Source organism: Chelonia mydas, chromosome 4, assembly GCF_015237465.2.
Source record: "Chelonia mydas isolate rCheMyd1 chromosome 4, rCheMyd1.pri.v2, whole genome shotgun sequence".
In the NCBI taxonomy this organism is placed as follows: Eukaryota; Metazoa; Chordata; order Testudines; family Cheloniidae; genus Chelonia; species Chelonia mydas.
The window spans coordinates 136,159,467-136,178,121 of NC_057852.1; the positions used below are offsets into that span (position 1 = coordinate 136,159,467).

The 18,655-nt window shown below is 50.0% G+C and overlaps 1 protein-coding gene across 5 annotated transcripts in view; it reads right to left on the reverse strand.

The window, feature by feature from the left end:
- The window catches only part of ADAM33 (ADAM metallopeptidase domain 33), a 76,651-nt gene that overhangs the window by 16,308 nt on the left and 41,688 nt on the right, over positions 1-18,655 (reverse strand). For 4 of the 5 annotated variants that reach the window (XM_037898363.2, XM_037898364.2, XM_043544928.1 and 1 more), the window contains 8 exons: positions 16,638-16,714; positions 13,825-14,011; positions 13,137-13,202; positions 3,890-3,961; positions 3,130-3,296; positions 2,929-3,013; positions 2,027-2,169; positions 10-187 (listed from right to left, as the gene is read on the reverse strand). In XM_037898363.2, coding sequence (XP_037754291.1) covers positions 10-187; positions 2,027-2,169; positions 2,929-3,013; positions 3,130-3,296; positions 3,890-3,961; positions 13,137-13,202; positions 13,825-14,011; positions 16,638-16,714 — 975 coding nt within the window. Of the gene's footprint in view, positions 1-9; positions 188-2,026; positions 2,170-2,928; positions 3,014-3,129; positions 3,297-3,889; positions 3,962-13,136; positions 13,203-13,824; positions 14,012-16,637; positions 16,715-18,005; positions 18,260-18,655 lie in introns of those variants that run through there. The other variant, XM_043544927.1, reaches the window with a different exon arrangement.

The window sequence follows — 18,655 nt, forward strand, 5'->3', positions numbered from 1 at the left end:
GGCACCTACCCCTAGCTCCCCACAGTCACACTCCTCCCCGTCCTCCAGGAAGCCATTTCCACACTTCTTGCCCACCACCAGGTCTTTGGTGCTGGGCATGTTGAAGAGACACATCCCGCCTCCCTTGTGGAAGTAACTCTCCAGCTGTCTCTTGCTGCAGAAGCTGAACACGCGAGGGAACGGGTGGCTGCGGAGGGGGGGAGAGAGAGAGAGAGAAAAAGACAGGGAGATATTTAAATCGGAGCAACCAGTTCTGAGGGGAGAAGGGAAGACACCAACACATCTGAGCCTGGCAGCCCAAATGCCTGGGAATTAGAGAGCACAGGGTCTTCAATGCACATGTGGTGATATCCACCCCTAGGCCCCACTTAATCCCTGTTTTGAAACAGGCCCTGTATCCAGACTTCATAGTACTGGAGAGTAATGACCAAAGCGTCCTCCAGAGCAGGGTCACGCGGGCAAGCAGCCTGTGAGGTGCTCAGGTATTACAGTGATGGGAGCCAGAAAAGTTCCTAAGGCAGATTACTCCTGGGGGAATTCTGCGCCACTGCACCAGCGCAGAATTAATGTCTTCTGCAGATTTTACTCTTTCCCCACAGAAAAATTGGTTCACACGTCCCTCCTGGGCAGCGGGGGGTGGGTCTGGTTTGAGCATCGGGAGCAGCCGGGAGAGACATAAATTGCCACCTCAGGGGATGGGGATGGGCTCTCTCTGTCCCTCTCGCGGCGAGGCCGGAGCTGGGGAGGGGCAGGGCTAGGGATGCCATGGCTGGCGGCTCCTACTGTGCGCCTCGGGGCCAGGGCCAGGTCAAAATCAGACCTGCCTCAGGAAATGTGCCCCGGCTGCAGGAAGTTCCCCAAGGACCCCCAGCTTCCCGCACCAATCGCTCCCCAGCTGTGGGGGGAGGGGGTCACTGTACGAGGAACTGCCCAACCCCCATGCATCTGGACCACCCCACACTCAGAACCCCGACGCTGAGCTCCACCCTCCCTGCACCTGGATCACCCCACTGAACCCCAACCAGCTGCAGCTAGAACCCCACCCCACTCAGCCTCACTCCCCCAGCACCCAGGACCCCCCCCCCCCCCCCCCGAGCCCCAACCACCTTCACCTGGATCCCCTGCAGAGTCCCTAAATCAGCGGTTCTCAAACTTTAGCAACCTGAGGACCCCCATTTTGATTTAAAAAATTTTGCAGAGCCCCCAAAGCCTCCGCTCAGCCCCAGGCCCTACCCCCACTGCACCCCTTCCCCCAAGGCCCCACCCCCACCACACCTCTTCCCACCCTCACTCCTCCCCCTCCCTCCCAGCACCTCCTGAATGCCACTGAACAGCTGTTCCCCAGCATGCAGGAGGCACTGGGAGGGAGGAAGGGGAGTTGATCAGAGGGGCCCACGGACCCCTTGGAGTGACCTCGCAGACCCCTAGGGGTCTACGGAGCCCAGTTTGAGAAACGCTGACCTACGTAACTGAAAACGATGTGATTGTATTGTGCTATTTTGACAAGCAAATATTGTGCGTAGAATTCTTAATTTTTTGGTGCAGAATTGCCTCAGGAGCAGCAGAGCGATAGAAACCCCTTTCAGAGGAGACCCGTCAAGCAGGAACTTGGGTCTTCAGAGGGGAACGGCTAGTGAGTTTGCCCGTTCGGTGACTCTGTGGCTGGGTCCGTACAGAAACCGCCGGCGCCAGCGAGAGCACCCGAGATAGGTGTGGGGAGAGCGTGCCCCGCCTCACCACAGAGACACAGGCCTCGGCCACACGAGCGAACACAGACTCCGGCTCTGCAGAACAGCAGCGCTCCCGTTAAACACCCTCCAGCCACTGGAAAGAGACGTGACCACACGTGTGCGCAGGCCTGAATGGAGGGTAGCGGTAAAACACGCACCAGCCGCGCCGTGATAACTCAGACACGGCGCTCATCGCTACGCCGGGCTCTGGTAAGGGCAGCACCCCTGGGGCCTGCAATGAACCATGCACGCGGGGCAGCCGCGGGCAGCCACTTCCTCCGCCGACACCCTCTCACCCAGTGGCAGCGGCCATGACGCAGCCTCCTTGAGCCGGGGTGGCCTCCACGCAGCAGCCCTCGCTGTCGTGGCTCATGCCGAAGTTGTGCCCGATTTCGTGAGCCATGGTGGCGGCGGCTCCGATCGGCAGGTCCGAGTGGTCCTGGTGCAGAGAAGGGGAGGGACGAAGACAGCATCAGGGCCTCCGCCGTCCAGGCTGGGGAGAGCAGCTCAGCCTGGTAAAGGAGCTGGTGCCACTTGGCTCAGAAGGGCTGGGATCGTGTCCCCGATGGTGAGGAAAGCAGAGGATGCCCGTGGCACCTCAAGGCTGGTCTCCGCCTGGGATCCCAGCTCCGAGGGGCACGGGGAACCGAGATGTGGAACGGAGCCAGAGTCAGAGATCAGGGCCTGTGCTCCTGTGTCGAGATTTGGACCCAGAGCTTCCCGTGACGTGGTGTCAGACCTGGAATCGGGATTCAGCCCCCTATGAAATGCAACCCCAGCTCTGAGTTCCCCCAAGTTCCGGGGCGTTTGGGTGCAGGGCTCAGGCTCCAATGGTGGGATTGTGTCGCACAGCTCAAGGGGGACCCCAGGATCTGGCCACCCTGTGAACAAGCACCAAGGCCTTGGACCACAGAGGGAAAGGGCTCCGGCTGACAGAGGAGCAAGGTCCGCTAAGCTCCTACAGCTACTGACGCTGCTCAAGAAGGCCTGGGCCGGCAGAGGAGCGAGCAGCTCAGGAAACACAAGGCCAGGCAGTTCAGAGCCGGTGCCCGTGGAATCTGTAGGCTAGGAGGCTGCTAACTTGGCCCAGGAGAAGAGGGAGCTGCAATGACATAACCCCAGCAGGTGGGAGGGAGCCACGGGGGGGAGGAGGGTGCCCCAGAGAGCGAGGGGATCATGGGAACCCCCTTCTCCTTACCGCACTCACACCTCCCGAGTTCTCTGCGCTGCACATCCCCTCCAGCGGGGCCATCCCGATGGTCGTCCCTCGGAAGGTCCTGCCGCTGTCCAGACACGCACCGGAAACGAGAAGGGACGGGGTGGGGGGGCTCATGTTAGTGTGCCCTGGCGGCAGAGCGCTCGCCTGGGGAGACACCCACAGAGAAGCCAGGGGACTCACGTCAGCAGCTGGGCGTTGTCATGCTTCTTCCGAGACCTCAGCATCTTCTTCCACTGCAGGAAGGACCACAGGGTGGCATTGGCGTCGCTGGTGACCATGCACTGGTCCCTCTCCGTCCACACCTCCAGGCCGACGAGGGCCACTTTGATATTCAGAGACCTGTAAAACTGAGCAGGGGGCGGGGGGAAGACGACCAAACAGTGCTTCACAGCTGGGCCTCCGGTGGACTCCTCTGGATTCAGATCACCTCTGCCACGCTTCCCTCCCCACCCCATGGGGCAGAGGCCGTCATGCGTTCAGGTCTCACGCTGCTCGAGGACACACTGGTACTGTGAGTCCTATCTGCAGTGATCCCCTAAGGGAAGGGCTGAACCTTAGCCCCCTAGTAGTCTCCACCCTCGACACGGTGGCAAGGCTTGTGCCAGTGGGAGCCACCCAAACTGGACAGGCCAAAGGGCAGGGACCAGATGAAGATCAGGCCGCTGGCCACTCTGCTTACCCCGCTCCTGCCCTGAGCCACGCTGGATGGCGCAGGAAGGATTCAGGCTCAGTGGCCCTGTGACTTAATCGAGACACAACAATGCTGGGAACCTTGGGGATAGGCCAGGGGCGCTGTCTAAGACAAAGGTTTGCCTGTCCGGAGCGGGGGCCTCAGCTCAAGTCTCAGCACCGTGAGCCTGGGCCCGGGGACGCAAGGTGCTGTACAAATGCGATGCCACGCAGAGAGCAACCTGCTCTGCCAAGGGCACCCGGGCGTTACCTTGTCCACGTAGTTGGCAATCTCCAGAATCCGCTGCTTTGTTTGGCCCAGGTTGCGATTCTGTTTGAGGAACTGGAGAGAGGGGAACAAAAGAGGGATTAGGCTAGGCGGGAGGACATATTTAAGTCCCGTCTTAAGCAAAGCTACTGAGGGACCTTGCTCGACAACCACACGGGACTGGTGGGGGTGGATCTCACAATAACTTCAGCCATGGTCGAAAGAGATGGTGCCCATTTCCATCACCCACGATGGGGCGTCTGGGGTGGCCATGCCGAGCATTCAGGCTTGAGGGGCTCGGCGCATGGAGCAACAGGGGGCTGCAGCTACTTCTATCGACCTCAGCAGCCGCTGGCCCAAATGAACTCTGACCGCAGCAGTGGCAATGAGCTTAGACCGACGCCGTCGGTGCACGTGTGAGAAATCATTAGGTTAGATTAGCTACCCGCAGGAGCGGATCTTCCTCGACGACTTCCTGCCACGCTAGTACCTCCAGCTCGTGCAGCCGGAAGGGAAGGGTTCCTGTCTGTTAGCGGAGCGTCCTGTTATTCGGTGCCCCACCCAGACACACGACACTGCAGCAGGACCCTAGCTGCGCCAAAGCGTCCGACAGACAAGGGATGAGTGTTCACAGGCCTCTCCTTTGTGGAGAGCTGAACTGCCGGGAGATTTCCTCCTGTGCTTCACCCAGGTCAGCGTCTGGATCTATTGCACAGCAGAGGCCTCAGATTAGCGTCTCGGGGACCACGCTGGGCACCGGCTGCCCACTTCCGCTCCCGTAACTGCCGGGCGACGCTACCGCCCATTGCTCAGGCTGGCGACGCAATGCCAGGACAGGAGTCCGTGCGTTTTAGCTGGCTTGCCACGGGACTTAGCAATGGAAAGCCAGCGGGAGGATCCAGAACCACAGGGCCAGCTGACCTCTGCACAGTGCAGCTTGACAACCTGCGATCTAAATCTCTGGGCCCAATTCTCAGCTGAGGGTGAGCGGAGAGGGGAGGGGAAGAGAACTGGTTACAGCTCCCTGATCCCAAGGACTAGTCTGCCCGGGCCTGGCGAAGGCTTGAGTACCCAAGGAGCTGCCCTAATACGCTACTGGCACTGGGTCTCTAACGGACCCTAAGCCAGCGGAGGACAGAGGCCTGCTCTGCCAAAACCCCTCCCCACCGTGCCCCCTACAGAAGCCAGGGGAATTCCCTAGTGGCCACTCACAGCCAGGCAAGAATCAGGCGCTGGGTGTCCCATTCTCAGCTCCCATGCAAAGGGGGCGTGGCGGGGGGGTTAGCGGCACCAGCATACGTGTGGCCTGAAATAGGGACCTGGCATAAACGAGGTCTTACAGAACCACACAGCGATAGGCACGCTGCGACGACTCCTTTTTTCAATTTCAAATAAAAGGGTGTTTTTGCCTGGCAAGCAGGCAGTCGCCGGTGGCAGCTGCAGCCCAAGCCCTCTGGCCCTGGGAACCTCAGTGTGAAACTGAGTGCAAGTCAAAGGGAAAGTGACCTCGGTGAGTTTCAGCGGCCGAGCTGAGAAGGACAAACACGAGGGCAGAAGTAGTGCAAAGGAAACGGGGTTCCCAGGACTTGATCTGTTGCAGCTGCTGAGGTGGGTGAGCAGGATTCCTCACAAAGAGGGAGAGGGAGATGAGGTCCTGTGCTCTCAGCACCTCAGAACTGGGGGCTAGGAACTCCTGAGCTCAGACACTGACATGCCTTGTGCCCTTGGGCAGTCACTGGCCCGTTCTGTGCCTCTGTTTCCCCACCTGTGATTAAAGCCTCACCTTGGAGTGAGGATTCATTTGCTCATATCTGTCACGTGCTTTGTATATGGAAAGTCCTATATAAAAACCACCACTCTGAGCTCTTCCAAGGCAGCGACTCAGGAACAGGGCACCGGCAGCCGTGCTTCATCGAGCCACGTGCCCGTCCTTTCACGCTGACTTTTACATACCCCCGCAGTCATCCCATCTCTCCCAGGACCAATTTGTGAGCCTAATCATTGGAGTGTTAAACCCGCAATAGAGGTGTTTCTACGGGATGGGGAGCAAGCAGATACTGGACAGTGTTGGTATACAACACTTTAAATGCTTTTTTTCCCCGTATTTTTCTCGGAACATAAGATTGTTTTTACACAAAGATTTCTAATAGTCCTTGACCTTAAGTCCTTGCTTCAGTTGCTAACTTGCAACGCACGCATTCATGCCAAACACACGTCATTCATACCAAGCCTCAATGACCTATAACATATTACATGGCTATATATGAATCACAACGTATATTGAGTTTTACATTATATATCTCCCAACATTCCCCCTTCTTGATACATGATTAATGCCATTAATTATTGCAGGTTTCAGAGTAGCAGCCGTGTTAGTGTGGATCCGCAAAAAGAACAGGAGGACTTGTGGCACCTTAGAGACTAACCAATTGATTTGAGCATAAGCTTTCGTGAGCATCCGATGAAGTGGGCTGTAGCTCACGAAACCTTATGCTCAAATCAATTGGTTAGTCTCTAAGGTGCCACAAGTACTCCTTTTCTTTTTATTAATTATTGCATCACTTTATAATTTTGCAAGCAATTTAATTGTATATATGACTTGCATTAAAACTTTCTATTTGGCAGTATAAACATAGGTTAACAAAATTATTAATGCAAATAATGAAACAATAGGATGTAGCATTCAATTTAGAAGAGCTGGGACACTGGGAGACCATTTTTTAAACATTATACCAATGAGAAATTACCAATTTTTTTTTAATGTTAAAATTTGACCACCGGGAGTTAAAATGTTATTTTTTTAGCTGAGCAGATAGATACATTTTTTGCATATTTCCTGATATTTTTATTGTTTTTAATGTATTTTTAAATTAAAGGACCAGTTTACATTTTTTGGTTTTTAAACAATTTTTAAAAAAAAAAAAAAAAAAAAAAAAGAGAGGACGTTGGTAAATAATTTTCTGAATAACGATCTTTGTTACGTTACATTTACATGACTTAATTGGGTCTTCTTTTGTTATCCTTTTTTAAAAACACACATACACCCATTGCCTAAATTAAACACGGCTGCATGGTACAGTGTTTGCTTGAATGGTTTAAATTTTTTTTTTTCAGGGACCAAGTTCGTTGTGGGCACACCCGTTTGCTTTGTTTTTACTTTTTACAATGTTTTGTTAAATTTTACTAATTTATCATTTTCTTTTGAATTAAGTGTGTTTTACTTATTTTTATTTGCCATAACTTTTTATTAATAATTTCTGGCAACACCCGGGCGACTGCTGCTGGTTTTTGTGTTGTGTAACAGCATTTTGCCTTTTTACGTTATATTTTTTTTTTTAATTTTGTAATTTGTTGATTTTATATATGAGGATTTTTGAACCCTTTAAAAGGCCATTGCCCATTACTTAACAGAGTAACCATTTTTTTTTTATGCACTGTGTTTTATAAGTTTGCATTTGTACACATTGTATTCCTAGTACCATTTTACTGTTAATTTTAGACAGACCAAAAAGATTTGCATTCAGAGACATTTCTAAGGCTTGGGCTTGTTTTAACTGGAGTTTTACACCTTTTTTGTTCCGATAATGTATCACAATTTTGACACGTGTTTGTATAGCCCCCAAAATTTTACCCAAAGCTGACTTGTTTTTGGTAACGTTTTAATATTAAATGAGATTAAAACTTTAGCTTCAGCTTCAATACTGCCTATGCTATATTTTTATACACTTTTTATTTTGTATAGTTCTGGTTTTTTATTGTTGTTGCCATGCTTGTACTAGAGGCAGAGGGCGTACACGCCGGATGTTGTGCACTCATGTTTGCTTGCGCTTTTTTTAACCGGATTGTTTGATTTACAATAGTTGGGGCTTTGATTACATTTATATATAGGTGCTTGTTTGCCATGATTTTTGGAGCAATTTGGTTTACTGGTATTCGATTAATAAACATAAAAAACTGACCATATTTTTGAAAATATATTTCCCTATTAATTTTTTTAAAGCAACTTAATTTTATTATTACGGAAGGATTTGCTATTACACCATATTTTGATCATTTAAGAGCCATTGACATTTTATTTTACATGAGTATTAGCCAATTTTTGTTTATTAATTACATTTAAGGTGACTACATTAAATTTTAAACTTTAAAAGGTAGCTTAGAGTACTTGTATCTAGATTGTTTTTATGATAACTAAATTAGTACGTATTGCTTTTTAAAATTTTTTGGCTTGAGATATTCCCATGTTACATTTTCGCCATGTTTTTGCCCTGTTTTAAAGTTTACCTCACAAGGGTCCCGAATTCGGTGGTTTATTTTTGTTTGCTGCTCACCTTATGCAGGTTTTAACAAAGTTTTTTACGTTCTTTTGCACCTTAGGCCATAGAGTGACACAGGTTAATAATTTTTATTATTTTTTGGAAATTTGTTAGGTACCCACTTTACCTTTTCCGTTTTTTTATTTACCGCAGAGCCACCATGTATGTGTGTGTATACACACACACACACACACTAGGTTTAACCTCCTGTTTTATAGCTTGAGCTTTAGTAACTATCATAACTTTTAAAGGTTTTTTGCTGCTAATTTAGCTAAAGCATCCGCTTTATTAATTATTATTATTATTGATTTTGATGCCCTTTAATACGTTTTACTTTTAATTTCTCTGGGTTTTTTTTAAAACCAATTATAGATAGATTTTCAAAAAAAAAAAAAAAAGAAATTTGGACCACATTTGTTTCCTCAGCTGTTTCCCAATGTTTTTTCTTTTTAACTTTCAGTGGAATATAACAGGGTCTTGCACCACAAAGTTTGAATGTATATAGACATAAAGAAAGTCTGCAACATAATTTTTTTTTCAAGCAGATCACTAAGAGCTTTGACCTTTGCTCCCTGAGCTGAAGTTCTACTTACAGAACCAGAAATAGCTTCCCCATCGGTTTGTGCAGCTGCAGAACCCGGTACATTTTTTAGAGTTCTTATGGTATGAACTGCCACTTGTAAACCAACCCTTTTTTTCTTCCCCTTTTGTCCCGAGGCTTAACACTTTATTTACCGGGGGTGCTTTTTTAACGAACTTTGGTTCAGTTTTTGAAAGTGGGCATTTATGCTTCTTTCCTTCCATCAGGAGGGCATATGGTAACATTATGGCTTGTTTGTTATTTTTACAAGTAACTTTTTTGCTAGTTAACATTAAGGTCCATTGGGCCCTTCTGGTATTTGATATTTTTTCCCTGCCGTTTTTCTGATAAAAACATACCTCAGGGGAGAGTGAGGTGTTTGTAGGGGCTGTGCCGGTTGTCAAAGCAAAAGCTTCAATGGCCCACACAGCAATTAACCATTTTTCCGCACCCCCAGACTCCAAACTGGTGCTTCGTAGGAGTTAATTTTTTAGACTTGTATGCGACCGGTATTAACTTTTTATTAGTTTTTGCATCAATACCACTGCTAGACTGTGCTGGGTTGCTGCCAACCTACTGACAAACGGCTTGTTTATCTCTGGGAATTTCAATGCTGGAGCTTGCATTAAGGCTTGTTTTAAATGACAGAAAGCTTCTTTTGTTGTTGTTGCTGAGGGCCCCCCCTCCCTAAACGTTTTTTAGTAAATGCCACCAGGGTCCAGTGATTGCGGCAAAATTCCAGATGTGTTTTTTTTAAATAGTTAAACCCGCCTAACATCACCCTTAACGCATGAGAATTCTTTGGCCTGGGTACATTTAATAATGATTTTACCTTTTGTTGATTCACCTGAATTTTTTGTTTCCCTAGGGTCACCCCCAAATAATTTTTTTTTTGCACTAGTTGGGCTTTTTTTTTTTCCCCTTAGCCTTGAAACCCGTTTTCTGAAGGAGTTTTAACACCTTTTCAGTTCGCTCAGTCACCTCCTCTTTCGTGTGTTCCCCCCCCCCACACACACACACTATGTTATTTACCTAGGAGGAGACTTTTAATTCTTTTCGAAGAATTGATCCAGTAGTCGCACCACATGTTGGAGCGCAATAGCCGGAGCGCAGCGTAGGTCCTGGGGAATGGTTTTCATAAGCACGGTTGTTCCTTAAAAGTAAACGCAAAGCGGGCCCAACAATCGGGATGCAACAGGATGGCGAAAAAACAATGCGCCATATTTATGACAGAGAACCATTTAGGGCCCCCCTGTATTTTTGCCATTCCTTGAGGTAGATCTGCTACTATTGGTGCCATGGGGGGGAGCGGCGGGGGAAGCTTTATTAATTTGTCTAAAATCCACGATCAATTTTTAATTGTTTGAGGCTTTTAATACGGGCCAAATTGGGCTACTGTATGCGGAATTTCCCTTTTTAATTAATTCCTGTTCTTCTAATGACTTTATTATTATTATTTTTTAATTCCTGCCTCTGCTTGCACACGATATTTATATTGTTTCTGTGGTGGCCCTTTATTCCCCATGATTTTAACACATGCTTTGATTTTACCACATTTTGCTTTATTTTTCATGTATACATCAGGAAACCCCTTTACCCTCACATGCCGTTTTTCATAGATTCATAGATATTAAGGTCAGAAGGGACCACTATGATCATCTCGTCCGACCTCCTGCACAACGCAGGCAACAGAATCTCACCCACGCACTCCTGCGAAAAACCTCTCACCTATGTCTGAGCTATTGAAGGCCTCAAATGGTGGTTTAAAGACCTCAAGGAGCAGAGAATCCTCCAGCAAGTGACCCGTGCCCCACGCTGCAGAGGAAGGCGATCCAGTATAGTCTTTTACACTGCTTCTGCAGCACATATGCTGGGAACGTACCCCGCTGTCAGGACGCTTTCAGTCCAGCCCGGCACACGCCACAGAACTTTATTAGTTAAATTCAAAACTAACCAATTTATTTTTTAAAAAGGAGTTCCCAATGTTGCTGGCTCAGCCGCCTGATCTGTCTGAAGCATTTGTTTTCTACAAAAAAATCCCCCACTCTCTCTCTGGGGAGAGCTATTTTTACTGAAGGATACTTTTTTTTGTCACGCCTTCCCCAGGAAAGAAGGCTGCTGTAATAATTTCTGACACATATCAAGTTAAATTACAGCCTTTATTTACAATAATTTACACCAGCCCCACTATTCAATCGGGCATCTTTGGGTTCATTATTTTTTTGACAAGGACAGTTGTCCTAGGCCTCCCGTTTGAATCCATTTTAATTTAGTGACCATTTCCCACTCCTGAGGACCCGTTTCCGGTGGGAGCAACTGGTCATCGGGGCTTCCCTACAGAGCAGGCGTTTCTGAACCCTTGGCTTCCAGAGCTGCGACCTTTTTTTTGCTCCTTAAAATTTTTTTTATTCTTTGCCTTTTTTTTTTTTTTTAATTAATTCATGCGTCCGTTTTCCATTTTACTTTCCTTAATTTTAAATACCTCCAAGCGATATTTTGAATCACATTTACTCCTTTTGGGGGCTCATTTTGATTATTTCACCCTCTCCCTCCTTGGGATGGGGTGTTTTGTTCTTTACCACGAGTTTGGGGGGGTTGTTTTTTTCGGTATCCTGATTTCTAAGCACTCTTATCTGCATATGTTATTGCTTTAACAAAAGGTACTCTGGGTTTCCATTCTTTTACCTGGCTTTCCCCGTCATCATTCGTTGGCAAACGACCCAGTGCTCCAGTGCATCCATAACAGGTAACCCCTTGTCCTGGGCTGCTTGGCTCACCAGATTAGTAGACAGAGCAAATACATTTTTGTTCAGTCCTTTCAACACATTATTTCAAAATTCCCTCGGACTCAAATCAGCTGCCATCAAAGAATCAGCTGTGACATGTCTGGTGACCTCTGCCCTGGGATTAGTCACCGGTTGCATTTCTTCAACCCATAATCCCAGCGTTATTTTCCTTAACAGGTAATCCCTGGGTGACTTTCCAGGCTTCACGTAATCTGCACTGGACAACACCTTCATGGGTCTTTGACCTCTCTTTTTTTTTTTTTTTTAAACAGCATCATAAATCGCGGTATCAGTTGGTGTGCTTCTGGCTGCCTGTCCAAGGCAGTTTTCACTTGATTTACTGCCTGTAGCTGCCACGATGAACCTATAAGATTAATTCATATTTAAATTCTTTGTTTCTCCTAATTCGGACCACTGTACCAGCCATGTAGCTAAATTTTTTATATTCACTGGGCCCAGTGACTTGACCACCGACTGTAAGTCTGACGAACTCGCAGGAATTATCTGGGTCTGCTCTGACCGTATCTCCCCGGCTGCATCCTTAACGGTCGATCTCTGGTCTGTTGCTGCTACAGGCTTCTCTGGCTTAGGCTCTTCCAGCCAGTTTCTGATCTCTTTTCTTAACTTAGCACAAAGCCCCTCTGGAGGTTGGCCAAATTCCCTTCTCTCTTGACCCCCCTCGCAGATTTTCTTCACACCAAATAGCATTTTGGAATCCAAATCCAAATCAAAAATTTTTTCTTTTTGACACAGACACAACTTGCAGCTCCTGTATTTTCACTTGCTTTTTTAATGTTGCTAGAGTTTTCTGGCACCAACTGTGAGAAACGCTTGCGATTTTCTCTTCCTTTTCCTTAGTCAAATCCCAAATTAACTGTTTCATTTCTATGACTTGATGGTCTAAGTTTATCTTTGTCTGCTTTAATTTTTTTTCCAAGCCATCACTCTTTTTTCCAGTTCCCTATTTTGTTTTTCCATTGTTCTAACTGAGTCTGCATTATCTGTGCCTGCGTATGTGTTATACATGGTTGTAAGCCCTGGTCATTAGCAACCTATTGACCTGCTGGACTCTGTAAACCTCTGTAACAATTAACCATTTATTACAATATCCATTAAGCATTTATTAACCCTTTATAAAAGGAAACTTTAATACAAAGGGCTCCCGTTTCCTCTGCAGCCCCACTCCTATCCCAGCACTATGCCTTTGCCCCACTCATCCGTCAGACATTTTGGTTACAGACCAACTCCTTGGGGGCAGAGAGCTGTTTTCTCTGCATGTCACCCAGCACACCTGTGGGCCCTATAAAGTAATAATGACGGGTACCTTCTGGGTACCACTGGAAGATTAAGAGTGGATATAATTATGATGGATGGATGGATATGATTGATCTTGGCCATTCCGAAGAACAGATAAAAAATAAAAACCTGACAGAAAGACAGGGATCCTGGCTCTTCTGAATGACAGACAAAGACCACGCTGTCCCAGCATCCAGCCTCCCTCCCTGACAGTCGTCCGTGTTCCTCCAGCTGACGGTCAATTGGAGCCAGTTTCTGAGTTAAGTGCTCACCAGGGTGTAATCAGCGACAATGAACAGCTCCATGTACTTCAGGGTCCTCCAGGTGTCTCTCTTTGCCTGCACAACAAATCACAAGCGTCACCAGAAAGGAGGAAAAGGAAGCCAGTGCAACAGACAGGAATCAGCCCAAATTCTCAGCAACCCCAATCTTGACATTCAAGATCACGTGCATTGAATGGCAATGGGGAAACGGTCAGAGAAAGGGAAACTGAGGCACGGAGCAGCCAAAAAAATCTTGGCGGCTCAGATGCAATTTGCTGATCTGGAACAGGACTGTGACACCAACGTTAGCCCCCCCGTACCTCGCGGAACCCGCTATGGTATCTTTCTGGACCAATACTCAGTTTCACGTTTCGTCCAAACCAGGGCAACCTTCAACACCGTGCTAGGGCACCAGGCTCCATCCCAGCCCAGAGGGAAGACCACCGCCTGCTGAGCCACAAGCACTGCTCCTGCGACACTGGTTTCTCCCTTGGAGAGCTCCCATCTGAGCACACGCCAGGTCTGACCACGGTTAGCTCCTACAAGCTCACCGCCCAGGGTGGCATGACTGCAGGAGGGAGCTGTTATCACACCCTGCTTTATACGGACACACGTGGGGAGCTGCCCACAGCTCTCACCTGCCTCCACACAGGTAAGGACCCTTTAATAGGACAGTGAAAGGAAAGCAAAGACTTACCCGCTGATGCACCGGCTTGACGAGTCTGGCAACGTCAGCTACGCTGCTTCCTAACAGGCCGCTAGGCCCACAAGTCCCGCCTTCGACTGGCAAGTGCTCTGCCCGAAAGAGGATGTGATGCTCAGGTTCCGGGGTCCCCAGGGGTTTCAAGTAGTAGCTGTCATTGACATTCAGCACGATCAGGCCGCTGGCAATAAAGAGAGGAGAGCCATGAATGGAAAGGGAACTTCATGCACACGAGGAATTAAAGGGCAACTCTGACCAAGCTAACCAGGGGAGCAGAGCAGAGACAGACGCCCTGACCCAGCGAAGCACTTATTCATGGGCCTAGCTGTAGAAGATAAGCAGTTCCATTGACTTCCAATTACACGTTAACGTCTGCATGTCGCTGAAAGGCGATGCTAGATCGGGGCCCAGCATAACAGCCTGTTGGCGTGCAGTCTGAAGGCACTCGCTGGATTAGTACGGACCAGGCACAGAGCAGCGTGAGCACTTTACAGCTGCTACAGGAAAGGGGGGGCGTCAGGGTAGACTTTGAGAGGGAAGGCAGGAGTTGCTTGGCAAGCGTTCCCTGGGCCTGTTCCTAGGGGAAAGGGTGGCACAAGTCAGAAGTGGGTGAGGGAGACAATGCGAGAGAAATTCAGATGGAGGGTTAGGGTGAAGGGCAGGCATTTGGAGAGGTGGGACAGACAGACAGAGAGATGGGGGAAGAGATGCCGATGGACCAGCAAATGAATAAACAGCTGTGAATAAATGGATCCAGCAATTTCATGCCTTGGAAAGGATCAGCTCACTCTGTAGCTAGGGGCCTAGCTCGCTCCTTATGGATTTGATCCGAACCGTTTTGGCCCACCGGCAGTAACAAAGGTCTCTCACGCTAGCTCATCCCCAGCCCTGCCCCAGCACTCCCCACCATGGAGCCTGCACACCCAGCTGGATCATGCAAACTCCGAGCTGCTGGCAATGCAGGGCCTGAACCAGGAATCTGGTGCTCATGCAAAGCCATTTTCCCCAAGCAACCACAGCAAGCCAGGGCGCATGCCTGAGCAGGAGAGCGGGCCCAGAGTGCTGGAAAACAGACCCCTGCAGACACCAGAGATCTTGGCATCTTTATGGCACAAAGGAGAACAAACATCAAATGAAACCCCCAGCTGACGAATCCTCCACCGCTGTCTCGGTCAGTTGCAGCCTCTGGCAGGAATCCTGTGTCAGATGAAAGCCGACACCCAGGCCGTCCAGCTGAGGGGCTGGCCCCAACATCCATAACATTCCCCCATCAAATCGAAATCACATGTGCGCATAGCTGGGCGATTACTTCACCTGCTTGGATTGTTTAACATGTGGCTCAGAATCTGCCATACCCTTAATCCTCCTGCTGTCACCAAAGAGCTAAGGACCGCGCTGAACAATAGGGTACAGTTTCTCCTCCTCCTCCCGAGCTGGCAGCCCTGCCAGATTTCATTATTTAACCACCTAGGCATTTGGACGCTGATCCCCAGCTCTTCCATAGCACTTTCAAAGGAGGTCAGTATTATTAGCTCCATTGTACCGATAGGGAAACTGAGGCACAGAGTGGGAAAGTGACTCGTCCAGGGTCACCCTATAGGCCAGTGGCAGAGCCAGCAATGGAAATAGGTCATAGGAATAGCCAGGTCTCCTAAGCCCCAGTCCAGTGCTCTATCCATTAGGCCACATTGCCTTCATGCTCCCAGTGTCGAGTGAGAGGCAAAGACCTGGACAGACAGACCGACTGTTTAGACAGCCTCCCCCTCAACCCTCCTCACTTTATCTAAAATGCTACCAGCATCAGCCATTGCTATTTGATCTGCTGGTAAATTGCCACAGGACTCCAGCTTTGGGAGACAGCTCCGTCCTTACCTCTAGCCAATTACATGGGCTCTGCCATTCGGGGCCGTGCCTGGCGCGTTGGCCTTTTACATCAAAATAGCAGAGGGAGTTAAATCGCAAAGCGAGCCAGTTCCACAGGCGATTCCAGACCCATCCTACCAGCTGCTGCTGGAGGAGATCGTTTATAGTGTGTCTGGCATTTTACAGACAAAGAGCCCAGTGCTCCACCGCCCTGCATTTTGCGTCATCAATTACGTCAGGGTGGGGCGCTGGTAACAGACTCCCAGGTCAGAACGGCGCATGAAGGCACAAGGCAATGGAGAAATGGGCCCAAAGTCTCTATCTAGCCATCCATTTTCTTATGCTGTGCCCATCACTGAGGCATCAGGGCAACTGCGTCCAGATGATCTGACGGTCTTGTCTACAGCGGCGTCCTTTGCACCAGTGCACGTGACTGGGGAAGGGAAGCGATGAAAGATCAAGTGCAACGAAGCGCCTCGCTTGCTTCCCGAGCTCTGCATCTGCCACAGACAAACAGTGGAGAACGCACTTGGCACGGTAGGTGCGTTGGCTTCACCTGGAGTTCTCCTTGTTGGTTTTGTTATGGCTGCTGTGAGTTGGGGGGTTGATTGGGCCCCTGGTCGAAAGGAGTTTGGAAGCAGGATGTTTTCTAGTTTCACAGTCAGAAGGGACCGCTGGGAGTGTGATGTGCTGCACAACACAGGCCAGAGAAGCTCCCTGTGTGAACGCGAAGAGCAGTGGTCTAGTCGGCGGGCAGCGGGGTCCAGGCTTTGCAGGCCATGTGGATATTCAGCGGCTTGGCCAGGATGAACAAGGGCCTTGACTATGATGTATGAACTGTGCTTTCCCTGCCAGGAGTTTCCGCCTCCATTGTGTGTCACACTCCGAGCCCACACCCTGTCCCCAGTTCCCCCCCCACCCGCATGCCAAACTCTCCTCCTTACCTGATCCCCGAGCAGGTGCTGAGAACCACCCAGGAGCCCTGGTACCCTCGCACGTGGCCGTGGTAATAACAGTGATCCTGGGGAAAGGGAAACAGACAGCAGCGGTTGGCTACCACTGGCCATCAGACAGACAGACCCTGCTGCTTGCTACTCCCACCCACTGCTCGGTGACAAACCGACCCTGCTGTGGCCCCGACTAAATCAAAACTAAATCATGTCACCCGCCAACCACTCCATCTAAGGGCAGGGAATTCAACACACCTTCTCTGCACCACCCGTAGGCTGTGTGAGGGACTGTACCAAATTCAGCCACTTGTCCTGTCCAGGCCCGATCGCACTCCCAAAGGCAATGAGCGTTTCGCCATGACTTCCATGTGAGCTGGACCGGGGGCCCAGGTGATCAGAGCTCTCTCACTTAGAGCACCCTGCTCCTGTAGCTCTGGGCCATACATCAGGCAGCCAATAGGGGAAATAATCCCCGCCCCAGAGAATAAACCCCACACAGCTGCTAGAACAAAGCCAGACTGACCATGAGTCTGGATCCCAAAGTTCACTGGACTCGGGAGTCCCGGACTAAATTCTCACTTCACTTTACGAAAGTGGATAAGTATCATTATGCCCACTCTACCGATGGGGAAACTGAGGCGCGGGGCAGTGACCTGCCCAAGGTCACGAAGCAGGTCAGTGACAGAGTCGGGAACAGAACCAGGGGCTTCCGACTCCTGTCCCTTGCTTTAACTACCATCTCCCACCAAGCTGCGGTGCAGCCAGTGAGGACAATTTGAAGGCCAGCTGCCGTGCAGTACAGGGAAGGCGGATACCCACGAGGCGGAGGGATGGAATGAGACACCATCGGAAGGGCAGGAAGGCCTGAGGTGGGCTGTGTGGGGAGACCAGATGGGGGAGGCGGGAGGAGAACGGGGGCAGGAGGAAAGCAGCTGCCTTCTGATGCATGTTTCTCTTTCCCTGGGATGGGAGGTGCCGTATCCCATCCAAGAGACACGGGCAGCCGTGTGCGGCTCACATTCCTAACGATACATGCGTCAGCCCCACTGCCAGGGAAAACAGGTCACCCCAGCTCCTCACACAAGCAGGCCCATGGCGAGCCACGTTGGGAGGGGAAGGTGTCCAGTTATCAGCCTCAGGGGGCCTATGTCTGCACATCGGGGCCCACCATTTCAAAGCTGGCACCCTCAGTGCAAAGCTGTCTGGGGGCTGAACTGTGCCCACTCGCGGGGGACTTGGGGAGACGGGGCAGAGCTGCCCCTGAGAGAGCTGCACCCACAGTGGAGGGAAAACTAGCTCCGCGGGATCTGCACGGGCCCGGCAAAGCAAACCTGAGCTTCGGGGAACACGCTTTCCGCTGACCTGGCATCCCGATGTCCTCAGACCACAGCCCGAGCCTGGAGGAGCCTGCCCCCAGCAGCCTGGCCCAGGGAAGGGAGGAGAAGCAGGGTTCCATGGGTCTGGAGAAACCATGCTCTGGGCCAGCTTTGTGATTTGGGGTGTGGGAGATGAGTGGGAGACAGATACCCTGAGGACAGGCTGCTTAGACTATCACACGTTAGAGATGGAGGGATGGTGCCCTGGTGACAGAATATCTTAAAGTGGGGTTGTGGGATCACTGGAGAAAAAAAGAGAGAGAAAAAGAAAAAGAAAAAAGGCTTAATATTGAGGCTCTAACCTCCCGGGGCGATAGATTCGATTCCGATAGATGGGTAGGCTGAAAGAACAAAAGCCTAAATGACAGCAAGGGCGTGGTGGATGGGGCAGACTCGCTGGCTCCTCTGAAGCCTGTAGCCCCATCTCCCCTGGCCACAGAACCGTGGCTGTAACCACAGTTCAAGCCTGGTGCCAGACAAGCTGGTTTCCAACACCCCGTTTGGCCGGTAGGAGTGTGTGGGTGTGATTTACGATCACCTCCGCCCGTAGAGAAATGGACCTGAATGCGTTGGACGTGAGGTGCACTGGGGCTCCAGCGTGGTTTTTAAATATCTTTAGTCTAGCCTGGCCCCTAC